The 22070-nt window shown below is 47.2% G+C and overlaps 1 protein-coding gene across 1 annotated transcript in view; it reads right to left on the bottom strand.

Moving 5' to 3' along the window:
• Nucleotides 1-3542: 3542 nt before the first annotated feature.
• CTNNBL1 (catenin beta like 1) overlaps nucleotides 3543-22070 on the bottom strand; it is a 65908-nt gene continuing 47380 nt past the window's right edge. The window contains exons 12-16 of the mRNA XM_009279562.2: nucleotides 17775-17872; nucleotides 16575-16655; nucleotides 9981-10118; nucleotides 9286-9358; nucleotides 3543-3796 (exon numbers count right to left, since the gene is read on the bottom strand). Of these exons, the coding sequence (XP_009277837.1) occupies nucleotides 3708-3796; nucleotides 9286-9358; nucleotides 9981-10118; nucleotides 16575-16655; nucleotides 17775-17872 (479 nt within the window). The 3' untranslated portion in view covers nucleotides 3543-3707. The remainder of the gene's footprint in view (nucleotides 3797-9285; nucleotides 9359-9980; nucleotides 10119-16574; nucleotides 16656-17774; nucleotides 17873-22070) is intronic.

The following is a 22070-nucleotide window of genomic DNA, read 5'->3' as shown; positions in this document are numbered from 1 at the left end:
AACGGGTTTCCTACGTCCCAGACAGGGCAGGGAGCTGCTTTCAGTCCCTCTTGTACACCAGGACTGCCAGGCAGAGGATCCTAACTTTTGTGCAGTGGGGTTCCTCCCTCTGAGGGAGTTCGGAAATTAGGAGGAGAGAATAATTCATCATCCGTCTTGTAACAGCCCGACTTGCAATAACAAGCTCTGTGCTAATTCCTCAGCAACATCTGGAGCATCCTTACCTATCACAGACAGACGTGATGCTTGGGTTGTGCTCAGGTAGGCACGGGCATTTTGGCTTTTTGTAACCCCCACAAGTATCTCCGTTCTCAGGAAGAAAAAAAGTAAGTGAAAGCACTCATCCAAGGCATTCCTTCTCCCAAGGCTGGCCCGTCCCACTGGCACGGGAGCTGCCGCTGCCATCAGGCCGCTCAGCAGCGGGTTCCTGTGCCATCCCCTGGGGAGGCTGCGGCTGCAGCACGGCGTGGTGCAGCATCACGGCAGGGCCCCCGCTGGCCATGGGAACCGCGAGGGGCAGGGCAGGGGGTGGCACCATGCCCCCGGCCCTGCGGCCCCCGGGGAAAGCTGTGCTCTCCCAGTGCTGCCTCCGACTCACGCTGCGGCACGGGCACCAGGGTCCTCCTGCGGCCGCCCAGGCTAGAGAGCAGGCAGCGGCTCCGGCAGCGGCTGTCCCACGCCCCAGCCGCCCCTTTGCAGCCCGTACTGCCAGGCACAGAGAGCACCAGCTCGCAGGACAATGCTGAGCCCCAGTCCCCATCACCAGTTGTCCCCATTCCAGGTGGGAAAGTTGTGACCCTTCTCCTGAGCCAGGACAGCACTGACCGCTGGCACCCGGCGCAACGCCGGGGCCCTTCTCTGCTGCGAGTCCAGCGAACCTGCACGCCACGGCACCGCCACAGCACAAAGCCTTTGGTTCCTTCCCCGACTGCCCCTTGACACGAACACTCACAGCAAGCGTTCGCTGGCACAACCCACTGTGGCAGCCACTGACATTGAGCAAATGAAAAAGCCCAGAAGAAAACCACCCTGAAACAACCTGGTGAGAGTCGTTAAAGCTCGGGCTGGTTTCTAGCACAAAATACCCGCGAAGAGCAGCTCTCATCCCAGCAGAAGCAGCAGTACCCAACGCAATTGCAGGGTACACACCACGTTAAATCACCACTGCTTCAATACCAATTCTTTCCGTGAACTATCCAGAGACTTAAAGGATTTGGTGAAGCGCTTTGAAGAGCTAACAAATTACAAAAGGGAAAAAAAACAATCAAAGAAAAGCTGTCGTATACAAGAGGAACATTCATTACGAGCAGCCTGAGCTCCCTCCAGCAGCACCGCTCCTGTAAAGGGAGCCGGCCAGCCATTAGAGCACAGAATGATTTTCAGCCCAGTCTCTCCGTATTTAGTAATCCAGCTAACGCATCTAGAATGAAAATGGTAAAGGAGGAGAAATTTACTTTCTGAAAGCAAAACTCCAGCCAAAGCAGCAACATGGGAGAGGGGTTTTCACTCCCGCCAGACGCCACTGGAGGTTTTACCCATCTGAGAGGAGCCGACTCAGAGCAGCGATCGTGCACCACACACCCGCACTGGCTCACTAACCGTGCACCGAAATGATCACACGTATGCGCACATGTGCAGCAAATCGAGTGAAATCAGATTAAAGACAGTACGTTTAGATTTTAAAAAACTTACCTTGTGCTCAAGCAGTTTATAGTACTGTTTTCAAGATCCTCCCTGCCCTTTTTCCCCCCCAGATACGTGGCCCCTACTTTTCAGTCGAAGCTGTTTCATGGTCATTAAGTTCCCCTTCTGTTCTGCCTCAAACCTCCTTCCTCGCACCCTCTCCCTTTCTCCTCGTCTTTTCAAGCACAAGAGTACTGTGAGACAGGGAACAACAGATCATCTTCCAGGAGGAAAACCAGAGACCAGCTTTGACCACAAATCCACTGTCTGTGGTGTGGAAAGGGAACAATTCCCAGACTCAAGTAAAGTAAAAAAACTAAACGCATCTGCAAGATGAAGGAAAAAACACCTTTAAGGAAGCGGGTTGAAAATAGAAGAAAGAAATGAGGACTTCAAACAAGTTCTGCACCAAAACTGTATTTTTGCAGCTTTTTGTAGTTGCTGAAACTATGACTTCCACGTTGATCCCCTGAATAACAGCGTCTGATAGCACCCAGGCCAGCAGTGCCTACGCAGTCATGATTGAAGGAAGCCTTTAAGCTTCCCTGACAATGCATTTTTCTTGGAGATAAAAAATGAATGCTGCCAGCATGCAAATCTCTCTAAATTAGGCAAGGCCCAGCTTGCTGGAGCTGCGATGTTTTGTGATGAGAGTCATTAACTGTAGCAGAAGAAAAGAGGCTGCAGGAAAATATTCTCAGCTACTTCTTGTCCCAGTTGGGAGTCACCGCTCGGTGAAGCAGTGGGGTTTGGCACGCTGACATCTGAAATTACGCTGCAAGTGCAGAAGGGTAACAGAAAAATGAGCCGTGGTCTGTTCCACTGCAATCAGCAAGTCGGTCAGAGGCAAATCACTTGGTCTTTCTGCAGCTCCCACAGCACACCTGCAAAAGGCTGCAGGAGTGGGATTTTCCCTCTTCTATTGGTGAACTTATTGCTGCTATAAAAAGCCAGGCTCCCAGTTCAAGAATCAGAATACTGATTTTCTACAGAACAAGCACAGCCAAGACCTAAAGCCGACTGCAAAAGGAAGTCAATGGAATTCGGGCATTTTATTGATTACTTACCTTCCCCCCTAGTTTTGAGTGTAACCTGGACAGACTCACTCCGACATCCCCTTCAGGAGGGGTGACGGCTGACTGGCCTGTGCCAAAACCTGCCTTTGATTCTGACTCACCTTTGGGAAGATTTAGCAGGAACGGCTAATGTGGTCGATTCCTGGTTTCCCTCTGCCACTGAAGAACAGTTGAACTGGACACATAGCGACGCCTCAGCCTCCCCGGTTTACGTCAGGACATTTGGGTTGTACATTTCCATTAATGTATCAGGCTGGAATAACTTGCTAACAATCTCTTGAGCTATCTGGGCTTCCTCTTTACCCTCCCTCTAATGCCTATGCTGTTGTATTGTTTCACACTGATCACTGAATCCGACATCCCCTTCAGGAGGGGTGACGGCTGACTGGCCTGTGCCAAAACCTGCCTTTGATTCTCTTTGGGCTTTGGGAAGATTTAGCAGGAACGGCTAATGTGGTCGATTCCTGGTTTCCACTGAAGAGCAGTTGAACTGGACACATAGCGACGCCTCAGCCTCCCCGGTTTACGTCAGGACATTTGGGTTGTACATTTCCATTAATGTATCAGGCTGGAATAACTTGCTAACAATCTCTTGAGCTATCTGGGCTTCCTCTTTACCCTCCCTCTAATGCCTATGCTGTTGTATTGTTTCACACTGATCACTGAAGTTTGACTTGGGGGTGTGGGGGGGGGAAGGAAAAAAAAATCTTGAGCTGCCCTACTGCAAGGTATGCAGCTGCAATCCCGCTCACAGCAGACTACTTAAATAACAAACAAGGAATTAAAAAAAAGCAAACTATCTTTAATATCTCCAAAATCCCATTTAGAAGCAGTTTCATAGAAACATCACTTTTATCGTGCAATCAAGGCTGGAGGAGGGCAACAGAAGGAGGGAGAACCAGACGCCGCGTCCTCGTGGGCAGACATGGAATTCAGCCCCCCGAGTCCTCAGAAATTCTCCAGCAGATCCAGGATCCGCTTCTGCTCACTCTCCCGAAACTCCTGGTTCTTCCCATCCCCAATGTTCTCCGCGTACTCTGCGGGGGAAAAAGCAGACAGACAACAGGCTTTGAGCGAGATACTCATGAACGATGGGCAACTTCTCTTGCAGATACCACAGCAGAATCTAAATCTGCATCCACTGCAAACAACTGAATGGGAATTTATGCAAGAAGCATTGATGGTTTTTCTCCCCACCCCCACGGTTAAAGCTTTGCATAATAAGCATCTACTGACCCCTCATTAAAAGCTTTTGTAGCAAACAGGGACCGCAGCAGGAACATCCCGCTCTCGTCACTACGCAGCACAACAAGCCCAAGCAGACACTAGCGCCCAGAGGCAGTACCCGCTCCCCGCCGTCTAACCATTTAGGAAGGCGACGGTCCAAGTGCTCCTCCCAACTCCCCTGTTATCCCAACGGAGCAGCCCACTGGCAGCTGTCTGAACTGGACAGTTGTATCGCTGGCCTCTCTCAGCCCAAGAAATTCAAGACAGTCCTGGACAACACTGGCTTTCCAGGTCCCTTTTAACGCTGAGCATCATCAGGGAAGATCAGGCAGGGGCTGTTACACAATTGCTAAACATTCCTAACCCTGGGTTTAACCTGTCTGTTGTCCAAGCATCCTGAATGAGGATTTTTGTCAAGTGGAGACCAATTCCCTAATCTACAAGTGCTTTTAACCCATACGGAAGAAAACACACTAGTTCAGATTTAACTACAAACAAACTCCTTGTCTTCAGGCAGAGGATACCAGACACTGATCAAGGTCTTGCCCATCCATGCACGCAGCCAAACACCGTGGAACCAAAAACTTCCTCTGCAGCCCTCCTTCCTGACATTCATTTAAAGCTGGCAGCTCTCATCCCCGTACCAGCTCCCTCCTTCCCGCCACCAGAACCTGCACATTCAAAGATGGTTTAAAAAGAAAAAAAAATGAAAAGCAGGTTTTGAGCTGCGAAAGCAAGGAGCTGAACAAATCTTAGTAAATCAGGAGCAGACTGCCTGGCTAGACAGTGTTTTCCAGCCTCCACCTTCTCGCATTCTTTCCCTTCTTCCTAAACAAACAGAACAGCTTGTATTCAGCATCTGAATGGTAAGTTGCTGTAGAAAGTTTGCTTTAATATTTATATGTTCAGCAGTGCTACATGCTTCTGAGCTCCATCAAAGCCTTTATTATAAGAGCACTGAAAAGAGTGAGGACAGGGAGAAGTTAGCTGATGTGGGAGTCTTCCCTCCTGCGTGCACTCTCTCTCCCCACGTACAAGAAGCAGAGTTCTTTGCCAGGGCCTCTGGGAGAAATCCTTTTAATATTTATAAACTGCTACAGTACCTGTAACAAGAGCAGGTGGGTAACACTGAGGTTTGCTGCAAGTGAACCTGACCTCCTCGCTGTCCTGGAGAAGGGGGACCAGCACACAGAACTCTTCCCTCAGACGGAGGAGAAACTCTCCATCGCACTTAACGAAGACAGCAGCAAGCTAATAGATTTGTTGTAGCTACCTATGTATTGGCTAATTGCATAAGAGCAAGGTCCCAGCAGCCCGGCGTCAGCTCTGCTGCGGTTTGCACACTTTAGCAAAGGGCTGCACCAGAGCGCCTGGGGACCAAAGCCTGCCACCCACTTCTGGCAGGAGATAAACCCCACTGCGGCAGAGACGGGGTTACCTTCCCAGGAGAAAGCGCCAGCTAAGGCCAGCGCTTAGCTCGGGTTCTCCTGTCCCTTTCGGGCAGTACCAGAGCTTTCTGTCAGGAGCTGGGCCCCCGCGGGGAGCTAGCGGAGGAGCAGGCTCTGTCCCCAACGAGCCCTTTCTGTGCTTTGTCAGAGTAAGTGCCTCTGAAACCGATGCAGCGGCTGCAATTGCCTGTGTTTATTGCAGCCCAAGGGCAACGCTTCCCTGCCTGCCGCTACCTCTCGACAGCTCAGGATACCCACGTGAGGGACAGACGTGGTCTCTGAGCCTGGCACAGCACCGGGGCAGCCCGGGGCAGCCCCGGCTGCAGGCAGCGCTCTGCGCTCAAAGCATCCGCACCGCAGGCGGCAGGCTCGTGGCCCAGCTCCAGTTTTAGCTTTAAGGACTGCCAGAGTACTTGAACATACAACTCAAGCAGGGAAACTGCCGAGTGCCACTAATGACGCTGCCCTTCTATTGTCCCACTGAGATCACTCAGACAAAAGCAAGCCACAAATTCCTCTAATCTTGTCCAAAAGCTCAGCGTTTTTCCTTCTAAATATTTAGGCTTCGTGAGACTAAAATCCCAGTGACTCCCAAGGCAGACTGTTTACTGGGTTACCAACAGTTGCAAATGCTAATTTGAAGAGACCAGATAAAACCCCCACAACCAGGTTTTAAAAAAAAAAAATATTCCACCGAGGTTTTATGTATTTACTTTTTATTTAAAATTCCACCACTTCAGTGAGACAGCAAAAAAATCAAATGTAAGCTCCCCCTGCCAACAGTTAAACAGAGCTTACACATTGCTGTAGCTACACAAAGGGAAAGGACCCAAGATTGGTTTCTGCTTCATTAGACAAAATACAATGGTTACAGAACAGTAAAAATCAATAGGGAAATATTGAAGCTTGTAATGGATATTGGAAGCTATAAAGCCTGCACATACTGAGGGACCACAGGCCAAATTTAGCACAGTCCTCCTAATGTACCTATCTTTTCTTTTTGATTACCCATGCTAACAGGTTTGGTTTATAACATTCAATAGGCATTCCACCTTCCTGGCTCCCTGATGTGCCCATTACCTTCACTGAAACCAGACGTCTAACCAGGCACCACCTGTCAGTACCTCTGGGGAGGGACCTCTGCACCTCAGTTCCTGCAGGGCTCCTCTGACAGCAGCTCCCCAGCAAAGGGAGCCGGTGCCAAAGGCTGGTCTCTCCGCATCGGTAAGGAACTGCATGCTTTCCCGTTCCAGGGCTGAGTATGGCTATTTAGGGAGGTCTGTGCCTCACTCCATTCCCGATGAGAAAGATGGGAGACCAGGAATCGCCCCAAGATACAGACACCACTTGCTGTCATAAAGACCAGTCTCCATCCCAAAAACATCCTCTCAGCCAAGGCACACACCGTTCAGTCGTTCTCTTCCAAAGGATAAACTAACTGTCCCGTTGCAAGTAACGCTTGATCTTCAAGAAAGAGGAACTGTGGGAGGACTGGTCAGCCTGCAGAAATGCATTTAATGAGCTTTCAGTTATTCTCTGCCCACTCCTCCCCCTTGAAAGCCCTACCATAAGAAAACAGTCTTGCTTCCTTGCTTGCATCGTAAGTAATTCTGAGCAACCCCAAGGGATCCATCAGCTGTCAGGTTGCCAGAGAAACATGGAGAATATGTAGGCCATAAAAATCAAACTAAAAACCAAGTGCCTAATTAGTATGCAAAAATAGAAAATAAAAACTGAACAAGAGCAAAACACTGAACGAAAAGTAAAAATAAACCAGCCCTCATCTGTCCTGAGAGCAAGTTGGAAAGTGGCCTGGAAACGTTTCAGCCCAGGCTCAAGGCTCCCAACCTCTCAGTCATTTGGGATAGAGAGTCCTACAGTTCAGACACCAATTAAATTTTGGAAATCCCCCACTGGCCCCCCAGCCCCCCTGGGAGGCACACTTCCAGGGTCCACAACCAACCCACTACACCAACAGGCAAGCTGTGTTCAACAAACCAACTCCTCCGGAGAGGCTGGTACTTGTCCGTGGTGTCACTTCTGTTAAAAGACAGTGAATCTACACTGACAACGTATTTGGACATAGGTGTGTAACTACTGAAAAACTTAAATTTCACCAGCACAGACTTCAGATAAGCTCAGTGCTGCTCCTACCTGGCAGGAATGTTCTGGGCCCCACTGCAGTATTTCACAAGGGCCCACGAACAAATTTATTTCTAAGGTCATTAACAATTGTGATGGCAAAAGTCTCTAACAATAGCATAAGAGTTGGGGAGAGCTGAAGACAGAGCCCCAAATACTGTATCCATCACCCGTATTCTTAACATGCCATGTGTGGCCTCTTCAGGCAGAGAACGCATTACTGCTGAGAGCACCGAACCTGCTGTACAATCCACAGCTTGCAAGACATGATAAAACCACTGAAAAAGTTTCACAATGCAAGTCACTGTTTGTGAAAGAAAGAATCAGATGAAGTTTTAATGCAGCTGCCCTCCAATTCAGCTTTGTATGTAAATCAACAAACCAAAGACATGAACGTGAGGTGTGTAAATACAGTGAGATGTGCAGACAAATCCCTCGGGCACCTGTGGCCCGAGTCAAGCGTGGGAATCTCAAAGTGGATGTGAGCCATGCCCTAAGTTGGAAATGGACAGTCTGGAAGCAGGAATTGTCAAGTATCACAATTAAAAGCAGAAAGGACATCCTATCCAGTCCCCCTTGTTCATCAGCATGCCTTAACTTGCACTTGCTGGCAAAGGACAAGGGCCAAAGAGATTTCCTATAGCTGCAGGTAATCTCACACTGTCAGAAAATCACTCTTAATTTCGTCATACCAGCCATCCTTCTGATCCCCTTCTTTCCTGCATATGGGAAGGGAGAAAAACAACAGTATCTGCAAGAAAAAAGCTGCCTGTACCTGCCAGTGTTGGGGAGGGGACGGACAGAGAAAAGGCCAAAACATCAGTGTTATTCCCAAAGAAAGCAGAGACATCAAAACAACACAACCCACAGCCCAGTACCCCCAGAGATGCTGCCAACCTTCCTTTCTCTCCAGAAGAGAGACTCCTCACCCCTCACCGAAAACAACACAGCCCCTCAGGAATAGACACATCCCACACAACCCTCTGCTAAATAAGGAGGCACCTCCTGTGGGCAGCAGATTACCAGCTCTCTAGCTAAGCCTCGCAGTTCAGAGGGGGCTGTGGGGAGAGTCTGAGTCCTGTCCTCTTCTTCCCCCGTTCAGTTGGCTGCTTCTGCTGAAGGACAGCAGGCTACAGATGAGAGCCACAGCTCAAATAAGCATTGCTCTAATTCAACATAAGCATTAAAAATAACAAGCAGCACTTTAAAACTGGGATTGCAAATCACAACAGCTACATTTTAAAGCTACAGAGGATACTTTAATGCTATAATCCATATTAATCTGACACTAAGAACAAGACAAATACACCACGGATACTAATATGGTGCAGATGGTAAAGTGCAGGGCCATGTTAATGAAAGATGAGACTCCCCTCTTCTTCCCTCTAGCATGCATATACGCTTCCCTTAAATATTTACTCTAGCGTTAATGTCAGCAGCAAGTTCCAGCCAGTCTGTAGCTGATGGCAGCATGAAGTGATGTGCTGTTCCATGACAGTAGACAACAGCAAGTGTCCTAACTCCACGGTAAAGCATGCCTCTTATCAGGGTGATTCCAGCCCTGCCCAGATCTCAGAACGCTACTCAACTGCTGCCTGAAGATGCTCATGAAGTCAAGGAGAATTACATGTGAAGGCTCATCCTACAAAGCGATGACCAAGCTGTCCCTGGTAGAGATGAGACACATGCATAGGAATCTCTCAACTCACCCTTTAGGATGTGTCGAACAATTTTAATGGAGCTGCCTCTCATGTTCAGAATCTGATGGACTCTCTGACGAATCTGATCGGGGACAGGAAAGACGACAGTAATATGCGGTGCAACAGAAAACCATGCACAACCCCTTTTTCCCCACTTTCTTTGAGGGAAACACAGGAAACGCTGAGCGCCACAAAATCCAGCTCAGCCTTGCTCGTCCACAGTTCCAGAGCACATACTCAGAAAGATTCAGGAAGGCATGCGGCACAGGTACAAGTAACCACATAACATATTCACAAACCCCAATGTATTCACGCCAGCAGAGATGCAGTATTTTGCACGGATCAAGAAAAGTCACCTGCTGTAGTCTGTGCCTTTTTGAGACCTTCTGAGAGAACGCCCCCTTCCACTACTCTCTCAGCAGTGGCATAAACAGGGCCTTTCCATTTCAAACTGTGACCTCGCTCATGGCAGATTGTACGAATTCAGTGACAACGATCAGCTTCTGTACCCACTAATGCCCTCCTAACTGCTATAACTTGATGAAACTGTATGGACACAACTGCAATAAGCAGGAGGTTTTCTCCCCAAAAAAAGGAATTAAAGAGGAGATTATTCAATGAGGCAATATTTGCAAAGATCTAGAGTCTTGTTTGTATCACGGATGGAAACACAGGTGATCTGCCAACCTCGTATATAGCTTTACCTGGGGAACATTGGCATTACAGATCTCTGCCATGATGTAACAAATGAGCTGCAGAACAAAGAGACCAGCATCCAGGCGACGGAGATAGAATTCATCTTCCATGTCATCGTCTATTATCTCTCCCCGACGCACCATGTCCTGTAAAGCAACACAAAGAAAAGGTGCGATGACTGTCTCTCAAAGTACTTCCCATTAGTAGTGGCAAAATGTTGGTGATACTTGCGGTTTCTTAAGAAACGCTTTGTTCCCCAAAACATTAACATCCATATATTTCTCGCCAAAGAAGTACTTCTTTTAATAATTCATTTAAATTCACAAAACATTTCATTCCATTTTGAACAAGGTTCAGCCTTTGCTGGTTGTGAAGTGTGTCCATCTGCAAATTAAAATTTTAATTTAAACATACAAATTACGTTTCTAAATTGAGCGATTAGAGACTCTGAATATGGAACAAACCAGGGTATCTATTATTTATAACTTCTTTGTCAAAATGGAACAAAAAACCTGCTCTTCTACTGGCCATTTGAGGGTGCTGTTAAGCAGTGCAGAACATGACTCCAGCAGACTCAAAGACCTATCAGGCTTCCAACTTCATTATCGACTGATGAATGAGAAAACAGGTCTGAAAATTCTGTGCAAGCACAGCTTTACCATGCCCAGCGTTGCGCTTCCAGCTTCATTTGTTAGGAATACTGACAGGGCCAAACCCCAGCTGGGGTCTGTTAGCAGAAGACCACTGGCTTCCGCGGGAATGCCGACGGACGGTTCATTCTTTCTCTGTACATACGGTGCTTCGCTAGCGAGACCTGCCCAAACGGAGGCCAAAGGCAGAAGGCAAGAGGCCATTCCATTTGCCTTGTTCAGACAGAGCATCTTCTTCAAAACACTGGCAAAAGCAGCCGGGCAAAAAGCTCAGAGCAGCTTCCCCCCGAGAAAGGCCGGCCACGTCCACCAGCTGAACCTGCCATCCATTTTCATGGAGACCAACAGGCCAAAATAACTGATGTCACGTGTGACCTTTTGCATTTTGGGGTTTGTTTTTTTGGTTTTGTTCTTAAATAAAGGAAGCAGCTTGTCAGACCCTGCTAGCTTGCTGCAGCTTGTGTGATTTATTATGCAGCCGGCTGGCAGGTGGGCACACACCAGCGGAGCAATATTTTCTCATTAGAGCCATCACCAGCGAGAGCACTGTACCTGTAATGCTCAAGAAGAATTGCTTCCTCGGGGTGCCCATACTCCAGGCAAACACACGCAAGGTCACCAGTATCAAAGCTGATTTAGGCTACCAAATCTTACTGTTTTGTCAAGCCAAGTCCTCACGTCTAATTGTAGGTAGAGTCTTTTAGGCACAAGAAGGAAAATTAACCCTGTGCACTTCTCACTGGGGAGAGTGCAATGGATGCTCACCATGCAGAAATCTGATTAAGTGACTTGGAAGTACAGCTGTTTACCACTGCCTCCCAAAAGTGAGAGAGGAAAGCACAGGTAACAAAACACACTTCCTCTCCTCCTGGAAATGTAGCTTGACAGTGAAAGAACAAGTTAAGTTTAAAAAACAATGCCCAGTTACCAATGCCATAAAGTCAACTGCTTTGGCTATGCTACAGGATGCTTTAGTGTCAGATCCTGTAGACTCCAGCATTTGCACAACTGTAATTTACTCCAGGTTCTCAAAATCACGGGCACAGGCATGACTGGGCAAAACTTGCACGCAAGCTCTTGCCAGTAAAAAGAAAAATCCAATTTTGTGCAAGGAGTGACTTTCCTCACCCTACATCCATGCCAAATTGCTTGAATCTGATCAAATCTGGTCTCTAAAGCTAAACAATGTTGAGTCTGGGTAGCAAGAGATCGGAAGCCATTGACTGAAATATCAAAAAACCCCATTCCAGAAAGACGACAATTCCCGAACTACTGCTTACCCTCCTCACTGCACACAGGCTTATTGCCTACTCTTCTCAACAGTGCTAAATTCCTGAACAGAAAAACATCAACAGGCCAGGATTTTGAATCTCCAGAGCAGGAAACAAAGACCGTGTCTGTTCTGTATTCTGATCCAAGCACAGCGATCACAGGAGCCGAATCCAGGCAACTGCTGTCTTGATTACACAGAGAAGGCAGCAGTTATAACAGCCCCTCTCGACAGAGAAGCAAGATTATTTTGTGCCAGTAAATTAAGCAGATATGAATTAGAAGACAAGTACAGTTTTAAGGTGCCTTTTCGCAGTCTTTCTTTTTTTTTTTAAACCACAACCACCCTTTAAATACTAATCTGCCTCCTACTACAGTACCAAATAGCCACCTTTCCACTTTGTCTCTCTTTCAAAGCTGTCAAGTCGCTAACCTCCAAATGAGCACTCAGATGCCATTTCTAATCTGCCAACAATATGTACTGAGATGCCCCTTGCTGATGGGAGAAGACAGCAATAAGATGGGCTTCTGTGAAGCTAAAATGAGCTTCTCTCACACTAATGAGGCAGGACTGACAGGCCTCAAGGTGTCAAGTAGAGACTCAAAACCTAAAGATACAATGGATCTGCCAATGCTATACAAAAGATCATATCTGCTCCACACAGTCACTGGAGTAGGGCCCAAAAGATTCTCCGCATCCTCCTCCTTCCTTACCTACCATTCACCTTCCCCAGCAGACGCAGCAAGGCTGGGCAGAGCAGAAGGGACGCGCGCTGGTCGAGAACAAAGAACACCTCCAGGATCCTGGTTTTACTTCCTCACCGGGTGGGATAGCGAGGCCACTCCAGGTCAGAGACGAGGCTCCAAATAGCCATGCACGAAAACAACTATCATCACTTGTCTCCTTTACCAAGTACAGATTCTCTCCCCTTACTACCTTCTGTCTGTATTACTGGGGAGGGGCAAGTGATGCAAGCCATGCTCAGGAGGTGCTTTCAGACTACAGGCTGATAGCTAAACTCAAGGTCATCGGGAAGCCCTTGGTCAAAAAGGATATGCAGGAGACAGGGACCAACACTCACAACAGCAGAGGAGCAAGCAGAAGCCTCAGGTGAAATCAGACCAACGTAACAAGGACTGCCCAGGACCATCTGCTTTCAGCTCTCAGATGTGACAACGATTTCCCCAGGAGCCTCTTTCACATGCAGAGGCTGCAGACCACGTGGTCCCTTCTGCAGACTGACCACCGTTTTCCTTGAAACACAGAACGGTTAGGATTGAGCCCTAGTCAGGTCAGGGACTCTACTGCGGCCAGGAGAGCAGGCAGGCATCCCAGTCACACCAAGGTGACTAAGAAGCTCTCAGAACCACACAAGACACCATCAGAGCCCTCTGCTGTGGGAAGGACTTTCTTCATTTCTGTCTTACAAGCAGAAACACTCTTGAATTTCTGTAAATTGAGCCACCAATCTGCAAGAGCTGAAAAGCTCATTGCGATTGCTACAAAGCATACCATCACTTCCAAGTCAGGAGAAACCGAGCAGCAGCTCCTGCAAAAGCGTGAGCTCAACTTCAGCAGCAAGAAACGGGAACCACGTCAGGGCAGTCATCTAAAAAGACCCACCAGTCTCAGCAAGAAAGTTCAAAGCTTACCTCAGCTTGCTGGCCATTTGCTGGAAAAGCTTGCGGTACAGACAGCGTGAATTCAGCCACACTCCAGAAGGCGCACGCCCTCCCGGGAACACAGTTGTGTTCTTTTCACTTGCACTGACACAGCCCCTGCCAGGACGCTACGTCCTGCCCTCAGTACAACTCCAGGCAATTCGGTCTTTATAAACTGAACTGAAATGATGGGCTAATACAAATTCCTATGTCAGTTATCCCAATCTGTGGACATTGCTCTCATGCTAGGAGTTCCACCTCTCCCTTTCAAGGATGGAATGACTTAACTGTAACACAATTAGCATGTAATTTGTAAGTCATTATAGCGCAAAGTGTCTGGTGAGAATATTTTATTGAATAAACCTGCTGAGCATAATTTTCTGTGGAACTATAAAAATATTAAACCATCTCCTGTCTTTTCCTACCATTTTTAGAGATCACTAAGGCTACTGCTACCGCCTGTAATTATGCCTCATTTTAAAGGGAGTTAAAAGGCATAGGGTTTTGCACCATTTCCTACAGAAAGAATTAAAGAATTTGAGAGGGGGGCAAGATATTTTCTAACTAAAAACTTTGAGAAAAGTGCTAAGACAGGCATCAGGTGTTGGAGACAAATGCTCACGTGGACTTTGCTCCTGGGTTTCACATGGCAATTAGGATGATCACTATGTTATCACCTCTGATCACTTCTGAATAGATTCCACAGAAGCAAACAAGTGGGTAACACTGAGCAGAAGGGAAGCTCTCCCTCTGGACCTCATCCTGTTTCATTGTCCAGATTAAGGGGGCAGTTTCATTACAACTGATCTTCCTCAGAAACAGCTGGCTTCCGAAATTCCTCCCCTCCCTTCTACCCTCAACTACTCCCACACCTTCACCACCACAGGCTGAAGAGCTGGGCTATAAACCAGATCACTAAAATAAGCCAAGCTAAAAGAAAGAAAAAGGAAGAGAACTGCAAGAGCAGGAGCTTCTTATGCCAGCTGCACTGCTAAAGATAAAACGTCAGGTATGATACACTCAGTCATTCCTTGTATAATCAGGTTTTAACTTCTTGTAATGCAAGACTTACACCAGGATACTCTGTCCATCAGACCTGAATCTCGCTCTCATCAGTATAAGCTGAACCTGTAAAATCTCATCAGGTATCTTTTTTCTTTGGGGCAGGGAGAAAGGTGAGGATCTATATTCCAGATTTTTGGGGTACTATGTCCTCTACTGCAAGAGAAAGGTCAAAAGCCCTCAAGTGACATAGCACAGTTTCTAAAGGACCAAGTGTTCATACCATCCACTTCAACGATTCACGTGCCACAACTAGAAACATTGAAGTGCTCCATAAATCCTGTCACAGCCAGACAATGCCATGATTTGACGGACAGAATGATGGCTTTTGCCTACTTCTGCGTGGGGAAACCGCTTGAGCCACTTCCGATCTCAACAGACCGTTTCCCACTATTTGAGGATGCTACAAAACAAAGCAAACGGTAATTCCAAGAGTGTTCCAAGCTAGGAATGAACCTCAACATCATATTTCATACATGTTGTACCAAATACATTGCACATATGAGATGTTTCTGCCAAATCCTATTATTAGCTCTAATAGGAGTGAAGAATTGAGACCCATTTATTCTAGCCATTCCAGCCTACAGAGCCCTGCAGTGGGGCAAAAGCACAGTGGCCTTCTGGATACAGGAGGAAAACCCGACGTTCTTTGGTTTCTCTTCTCTTGTACATCAGTAAACATGAATGGGTTAATATTATTAATTAAAGGGCTTCTACACAAGCTTCTTCACACTCAAATTTCCTTCACTCCAGCTCTGTGCTGGCTGCTTGCTACAGGTGTTAACATTTGCAGACTGCCTCAGGATCCTTTTGGATAAAGGGCACATACACTAGCTCTGCATGTTGCATTTAAGGGCTCCGTCTAGCAGCTGCCCATACACCGCAAGGCTTCAGCCATAAAAATCCATTCTGTTTTTTGAGTTCTAAAACCCACACACCAACAATGAAGTGTAGAGAATAAATAATTTCTTGCTCTGTTCCGAGGAGGATGAATGGAGCGCGGAGGGATAGCAGGAAAGGGTAAAGGCTGTTTTTCTTCAGGCCAACGTTCATTTGTGAAGCTGCAGCTGTCCATATGGAGCCTGAATGCTGGCAGCAAAAGCAACTCCATTCATCACTCACCCCCGTGCCTTTTTGAGCAGCAGCAGCGCTGCTGAGCTCAGATGCCCTCAGAATGTTTGCCAGTGCCCAGAGAAGTGGCCTTGGCCGTGGGCAGACAGCTGTTTGTCGGAGCCTGGCGGGGGGCTGCAGCCCGTGGCACACTGAGCTCGCCCGCGTGCGGGGACAGCGTCTGCAGTGATTACTCTCCGTCAGCACTAATCAATCTCACACCCTCTTCAGTGCTGATACAGATAATCTTGTGGGAAGCTGGCCAAGCTCGCTAACAGCTATGCAAGCTGCTTCCTGACTCCAACAGCTCGTTCTCTTTCAAAAAGTCTGTTCCAGCTTCAGTTCCAAGAAAGTACTGTGTGGTACCAAGGCTCATGTCACTCAAAACGATTCACCGCTGGTGTGCAGAGAGCACACCAGCCTTTGGCTGCAGCCTCACCTAACTAATCAAAATAGACGCTTTCTCGCAGCTGATCAGAACTCTAAAGACCAGGGTAGGAGGCCTCGCACATTATCATGTAATTGTCTCTCTGCATTTCACTTACTCTCCATCTGTTAAACCAAGCAAGATTTCAGCCAAGTAAAAGCAAAGGCAAATTGAAGCATAGACTTAGGCCCTCCTAGTAAAATTCACTCTAAGAAAAGGCCAGAAGCACTTGATGTGGAGAAGTTCTCAGCCCATTTTATCTGAGGTTAACTGGAAACTGGAGAGCAGGACAACAAGAATTAAGACATAACAGCACAGGTATGAGGGCACGGCTCAGAAGAGTGACCTGGCTGAGCCAGAAGTCAACATGCCTGGGCAGAGGTATTGTAGACATGAGCGGGCAAAACTTAAGCAATACGTACATGTTTCTCTCCATCAATCTTCTTATCAGCTGCCTGCATTGCATCCAGGTACTTAAAATACAGTTCCATCAGCCTATCAACCTGCAAGGGCAGAAGAGAGAGACCTAAGCAAGAAAAAAGAACAATGCAATCATCTTTAATCCTTCATGCTATGTTGTTTTCCTCCCAGCTGCAGTCTTCACAAAGTAACAGGCAATTCTGTCACTCACAGGAAAGAATACATTACAGAAGGACGGTACAAGTGTTGGTCGGATGAGCACGCTGAGTCTGCAGGCATTTGAATGTAATCCCGTACCACAATATGGTCTCGTCAGCTCCAGCTAAAAGGCAGCAAATAGACACGTATCCCTAGCTCGCTCGGTCTCCTGTGCTGTGATTCTCCAGTTCTCCTGGTTTCTCCAACAGACCTTTCTGTCCATGCTGTATGCAGCCAAGCTTATGTTAAATGTATCAGACACATTACGGCTCTCCTGCTCTCCTCTGAACTGTATTAGGCAACTGAAAGCCTATCTAGTAATGGGAAATTTTCTGCAATTGGTAGAACAGGTTATGAAAAACACCTTTAAAACACACTAATGAGGAACACTAAGGAACCAGTATTTCCCCAGTAGCAGAATTTACAAATCCCTTGGGAATTACTGGTTTGCAAAAGCTGCTGTTTCTGTTTCACAGCTGTTTGATCTATCCACCACCACGTAAATATTTTGGAAAGAATTTCCGAGAGTAAACACCACTAAAGTGACACACTCCAGGAGAGGAATGGGGAATATTAAATGTGTACTATAGCAATTCCTAAACTCTATGCAAAAGAGCTTCACTAGAAAAGACTGGCACCTTTCCACACTGCCCTGGTCTCACAGAGCCAGCACAATGTAATACCACACAACACGTGTTACATGATCAGGCTTCAGCAGGGACACACAACCCAGGACTGAGAATCACTGCTACCATGTGCAAGGGCACCAGAAAACAAGAGCACACGCGATGTGGGAGGCCAAGCACTAAAGGCATTTCCAGTTCTCCAGTTTGTAGGTAACAACATGAATGAGAGAACAATGGCCTGTGAGAGTACAAGTCTCTATAGGCAGGTACAATAACGGCTGTTCAGTAACTTAGCGAGTGTACACAGGCACCCTGCCATTATCAAGTATCCTCCCAGCCTGGTAGCCCAGAGACTGCAGACACGTATTCAGCACTCACCTTCTCACTGTCATTCTCTGTGAATTTATTCAGTAACCGTGTCCTCTGCTGCCCTCTCAGATTTCGCAAAAGGGAGGCCAGGATGGAACAGACATGTTCTGGAGATACAAAATGAAAATTGCATGCTGAGATCAGGAACAGGAGCTTATTTTCTCTGTAACATGCCATTAAATTTACTACTAGCACTTCCACGTGTAGCCATTGATAAGTGGAACCCTGGTTCCTTCCCATCACCGGTGAGCGGAGGCAGAGCGGTGGTGAGAGCAGCAAGCCGCGTTTGTGGGGAGCACAGGCAGCTCCTCACCCATCACAGCCCAGCCAGCGAGGTCTCCTCTGTCTCTGCTGCACTACTCCTGCTAACACTGATCCTGCTCTTCCTCAGTGACCTGAAAAAAGCACCTTACGTAAAGCACAAATTCTGCTCCAGTTCACCTCCCCAGGCTGGCACGCCTGCCTAGCAGCACACACTCTTCTTGGCACCTTCCATGACAGCTAAAGGCACAGCACACTGCCTCCTCCCTTGGGGCTAAAAGGAATCCTGGCCCCAAAGCAGCCTGACCCGGCACCGTCACTCACATGACCCTTAGGTTACCAAAGAGGGGACGGTTATTGAAACAGGAGAGCTTGAGGAACGAATAACTGTGCCAGCGTGCAGCGCCTGCAGAGACTTAACTGGTACTAGCTAGAGGAAAAAATCCTTGAACAAACCACTTTTATTTACAGAAAATCCCATGGATTGAATATGAGTATGCCACAACAAACCAGAAACGACCAAATAAACGCGTTCTATGGCCTTCTCAGTCGCACTTGGGGGTCATACTTGACAGCACAAACCTTGGAGCCAAGTAAAAAGTCAATGTTGCAAGCACACAAGAGAACATCTGTGTTAATGTCCAACCACAGCTTCACTCTGAAAGGTGACTGAACCAAGTGCCTCAAACCCCCAGCAATGCTGGTCTCCTCCTGAGGAGTAGGACTGAGCTCTGAGGAGTTCCTTCTGCAGGAACACAGATGTCCCTCGGTGGGGGACCACTAAAGGAGGTACCGAAGGGCCGCGTGGCATTTCTGCTTCTGTGCCTTGCACACCTTTCCGAAGCTCCTCCTGAGCACCAACGCGGTGCACTCCCTCACTGCAGCCAGCTGCTGCAAAGCACCAGGTTCAAGTGATGTTCAAAAACACAGCATTTCTGAACGGGGCCTTGAGATCTTTGCTCCTTGAGGGACAGAAAGCAACATGATCTTCTCCAAAAGCATACTTTTTCACATAGGGTGTCTTACGCTTCTTTAACCACTAGTATTTGGCTGTACCAGACTTCAGTGAGGTACAAAAGCAAGTGCTTCTCTGTGTCCTTGTTTCTTCAGAAGGATTCACCAATTTTATGTGCAATTTATATAAATATACACATAAAATCATACTTGGTTTGAAACATTTCAAGTCAAGCTCTCGTTACAACTCTCGTGCTCTGGCTCTTCATCGTTTTGCCCATGAACACTTTCCAGGGTGGAGGAACCGGCTCACCCCTGGGAGCCAGTTCGAGGCGAGGGAAGGAGCCCAGGGAACGCGTCCTCCTTCCTTTTCTTGTGAAAGGGAAGCAGAGCAGCCAGACACCACACTTCTGCACCCCCGGTATCACAGGGGATGCAGAGATGCAAATCATTCGCAAAATGTATGCCAACACGAGAAATGATGTTGGCAATATCAAGGAGTATATGGTTTTAATATGGGGAAATAAAACCAAGCACAAAGGCGCAAAGCAAATGAGAGAGGCATGAGTTTCTCTCCCTTGCCAAATCATTTGGTATTGCTTCCTGCCTACAGGTCTGCATTAAGCACAGACCTTATGTTTTAGACATCTCAATGTATTCAAAACTGTAACTTCTCCAAGATGTCCTCACTTTAATCTTGCTGATTAAGACTGATGAAAAATAATGGCCATAAACGTTTCCTCACCCACGGTGGTGGGGAGAGGAGAAGGGGTGTCAAGATTTGTTATTTTCAGAGAGGAAAATGCAATGCGCAGAGGAAAGAGATCATCATCTTATTGCCATCAAACCATTTTAACACGCATTTCCACAGCGCTGCCTAGCCTGGAGCCACGAGAAGCCTTGATCGATTGCACCAGCGTACAAAGAACAAGCGACACCGACGTGTTGGCAGGGAGCTTCTGCACTAACTGCCGGCTTACGCGTCCGCGGAAAGGCAAAGTCACACAGGCCACTTGTCCGAGTTGTGTCTGCCCTCCCTGCAGCACGGATTATCTGCATACGACATAAGGGCAGCAAACAGAAGAGGCTGTACACACTCATGCACACACCCCATTTCATTAGCTACTTATAAATGTAGCTTCCTTAGAAACAGATTTCTGCCTGAGGTGGTGTCAATTTTTCATGTACCAAAGAGATTGGGAGCGCTTCTGGCAGGAGGAGCAGAAGAGATAACAGGTTTATCGGGTGGCCAGCACCGTGTGGCTGCTCTGTCATTTTGACAGGATAACATGGGGGTGAAGGATGGCTCTGGGTATGTCAGTGCATGCTCTTGCTGCAGAGAAACAGTTATTCCACAAAAAGAGACACCAAATTAAGGGTCTACATTAAAAATACTGTAAAAGCCTCCAAAGATTGCAAGATCCTATTTTCTTAAGGTGAAAAAAAATACAACAAAATGAAGACTTTTTTTTTTAATACATCCCAACAGATGCTCTGCTGTTTTAGAAAGAAGCCAGCATTCTGTATTTCACACTATTTTTTCCCCAAACCTTTTTTTGGAAGTGTTTAGAAGTGTTGACACAGTATTTTAGTAGTAATATTCTCACCAACGATATATCTTCACTTGGTTTTTTTCAGTACTCCTTTACTAGGAAATGTATTTTAGCCATGATTTTTGCTTTGGTGCTCATACGCAGATATTTATCCATTTTATCAATAAAATCTTTAAAACTACTGAGAAGTCTAAAGAAGCTGACACAGGTTTTTTAAGAATGAGGTTATTCTTTCAACATATCACTCCAGAAAAGCCAGGAAATATATAGTTGCCTGGTCAAAATGTTAAAAAAATATTGTACAGAAATATTTCTGAATATTTTTAATATTTATTCTAAACCTTTTTTTATCAGCTTCCTGAAAAAAAAATGCACTAGTGTGTTTCACACTCCCCTGCAAAAAAATCACGGTTATGCCATAAAGCAGCTCCTGGCCCATCCGAAGCTGCACATCGCCCTCGGGCAACGCCTCGGGCAGCCTGCCTGCCTCTGAATATTTTGGAAACTTCTAAATAATCATGCCAGCGCTCAGCCAAAGTCCACATCACCTGCACAAAAAGAGTTATTTTCAAGGAGGGCAACAGACAAGGCCAGAGGCAGAAGTTGCTGCCCAGCCCCCATTTCTAAGAACGACGAAATATTTCCTTCGAAAAGCAAACACCAAAACGAGCCATGCTCAGCACCACCAAAGATTCCTTTAAAGGAATAACAGTTATCAGCTGGCAGCTAGTATGCATCAAGAACAACTTTTTTCATATAAACATCCCAAAAATCTCACAAATTCATGGATATGGGAAGACAGAGGCTTGCTTCTTATTAGCAGATAACCCTGTTTACTGCCCCATCGGCTGGTTCACCTACACGTACCCATTGCTCTCCACGATGCCGACGCTGCAGTGCAGCGCACCATACCAGCCACATCCCTGGTTCTAGGCAGGTCATATCGCATGTGGTCACCCAGCTGCACCAGAGTCCTGCTTAGACCAGGATCACCTCGAGCTCTTGGGAGCCTTTCCCTCTCCAGACAGGCACGAAGACTTCAGAATGCAAGCAGTGTTTAAAACACCCTAATTAGATCGATCTTGACTTCAGCTGCGGCGTGTTGGAATACAGATTAATCTATTCCAGGGCTGGCACTGGCAGCTGCAACAGCAGGAGGTCCTGTCAAATCAAGCCGTAACATTACACTCCTCTGCCTTTATTATCCCCCCCCCTTTTTTTTTACATTTCATTATAACGGACATCTGCCTAGCAGGGGAGGAAGCTCAAGCATGCTCCCTTGCAATACTGACGCAGATGAGGCAAGCATCCTCCCGGAGGAAGGGGAAGGCATGAGCTCCTGGGTGCAAGGGGACAGCAGCCATTAGGTGGACAAGCAGGATATTCTAGTGAACCCAGCAGAATACATTTAAGAGCCTTCTGTCTTGTAAAGAACTCTTAAGATAAATTGTGGTTTCTAATTAGGAGCAGGAAAATACCGGGGGGGGGGGGGGGTGTGTGGGTGGGGACGCTGTCTCTCCACGACACTTCTCCCCTT

Source organism: Aptenodytes forsteri, unplaced genomic scaffold, assembly GCF_000699145.1.
Source record: "Aptenodytes forsteri isolate BGI_AS27 unplaced genomic scaffold, ASM69914v1 Scaffold483, whole genome shotgun sequence".
Classification (NCBI taxonomy): domain Eukaryota; kingdom Metazoa; phylum Chordata; class Aves; order Sphenisciformes; family Spheniscidae; genus Aptenodytes; species Aptenodytes forsteri.
This window is presented reverse-complemented; position numbering and strand designations above follow the sequence as displayed.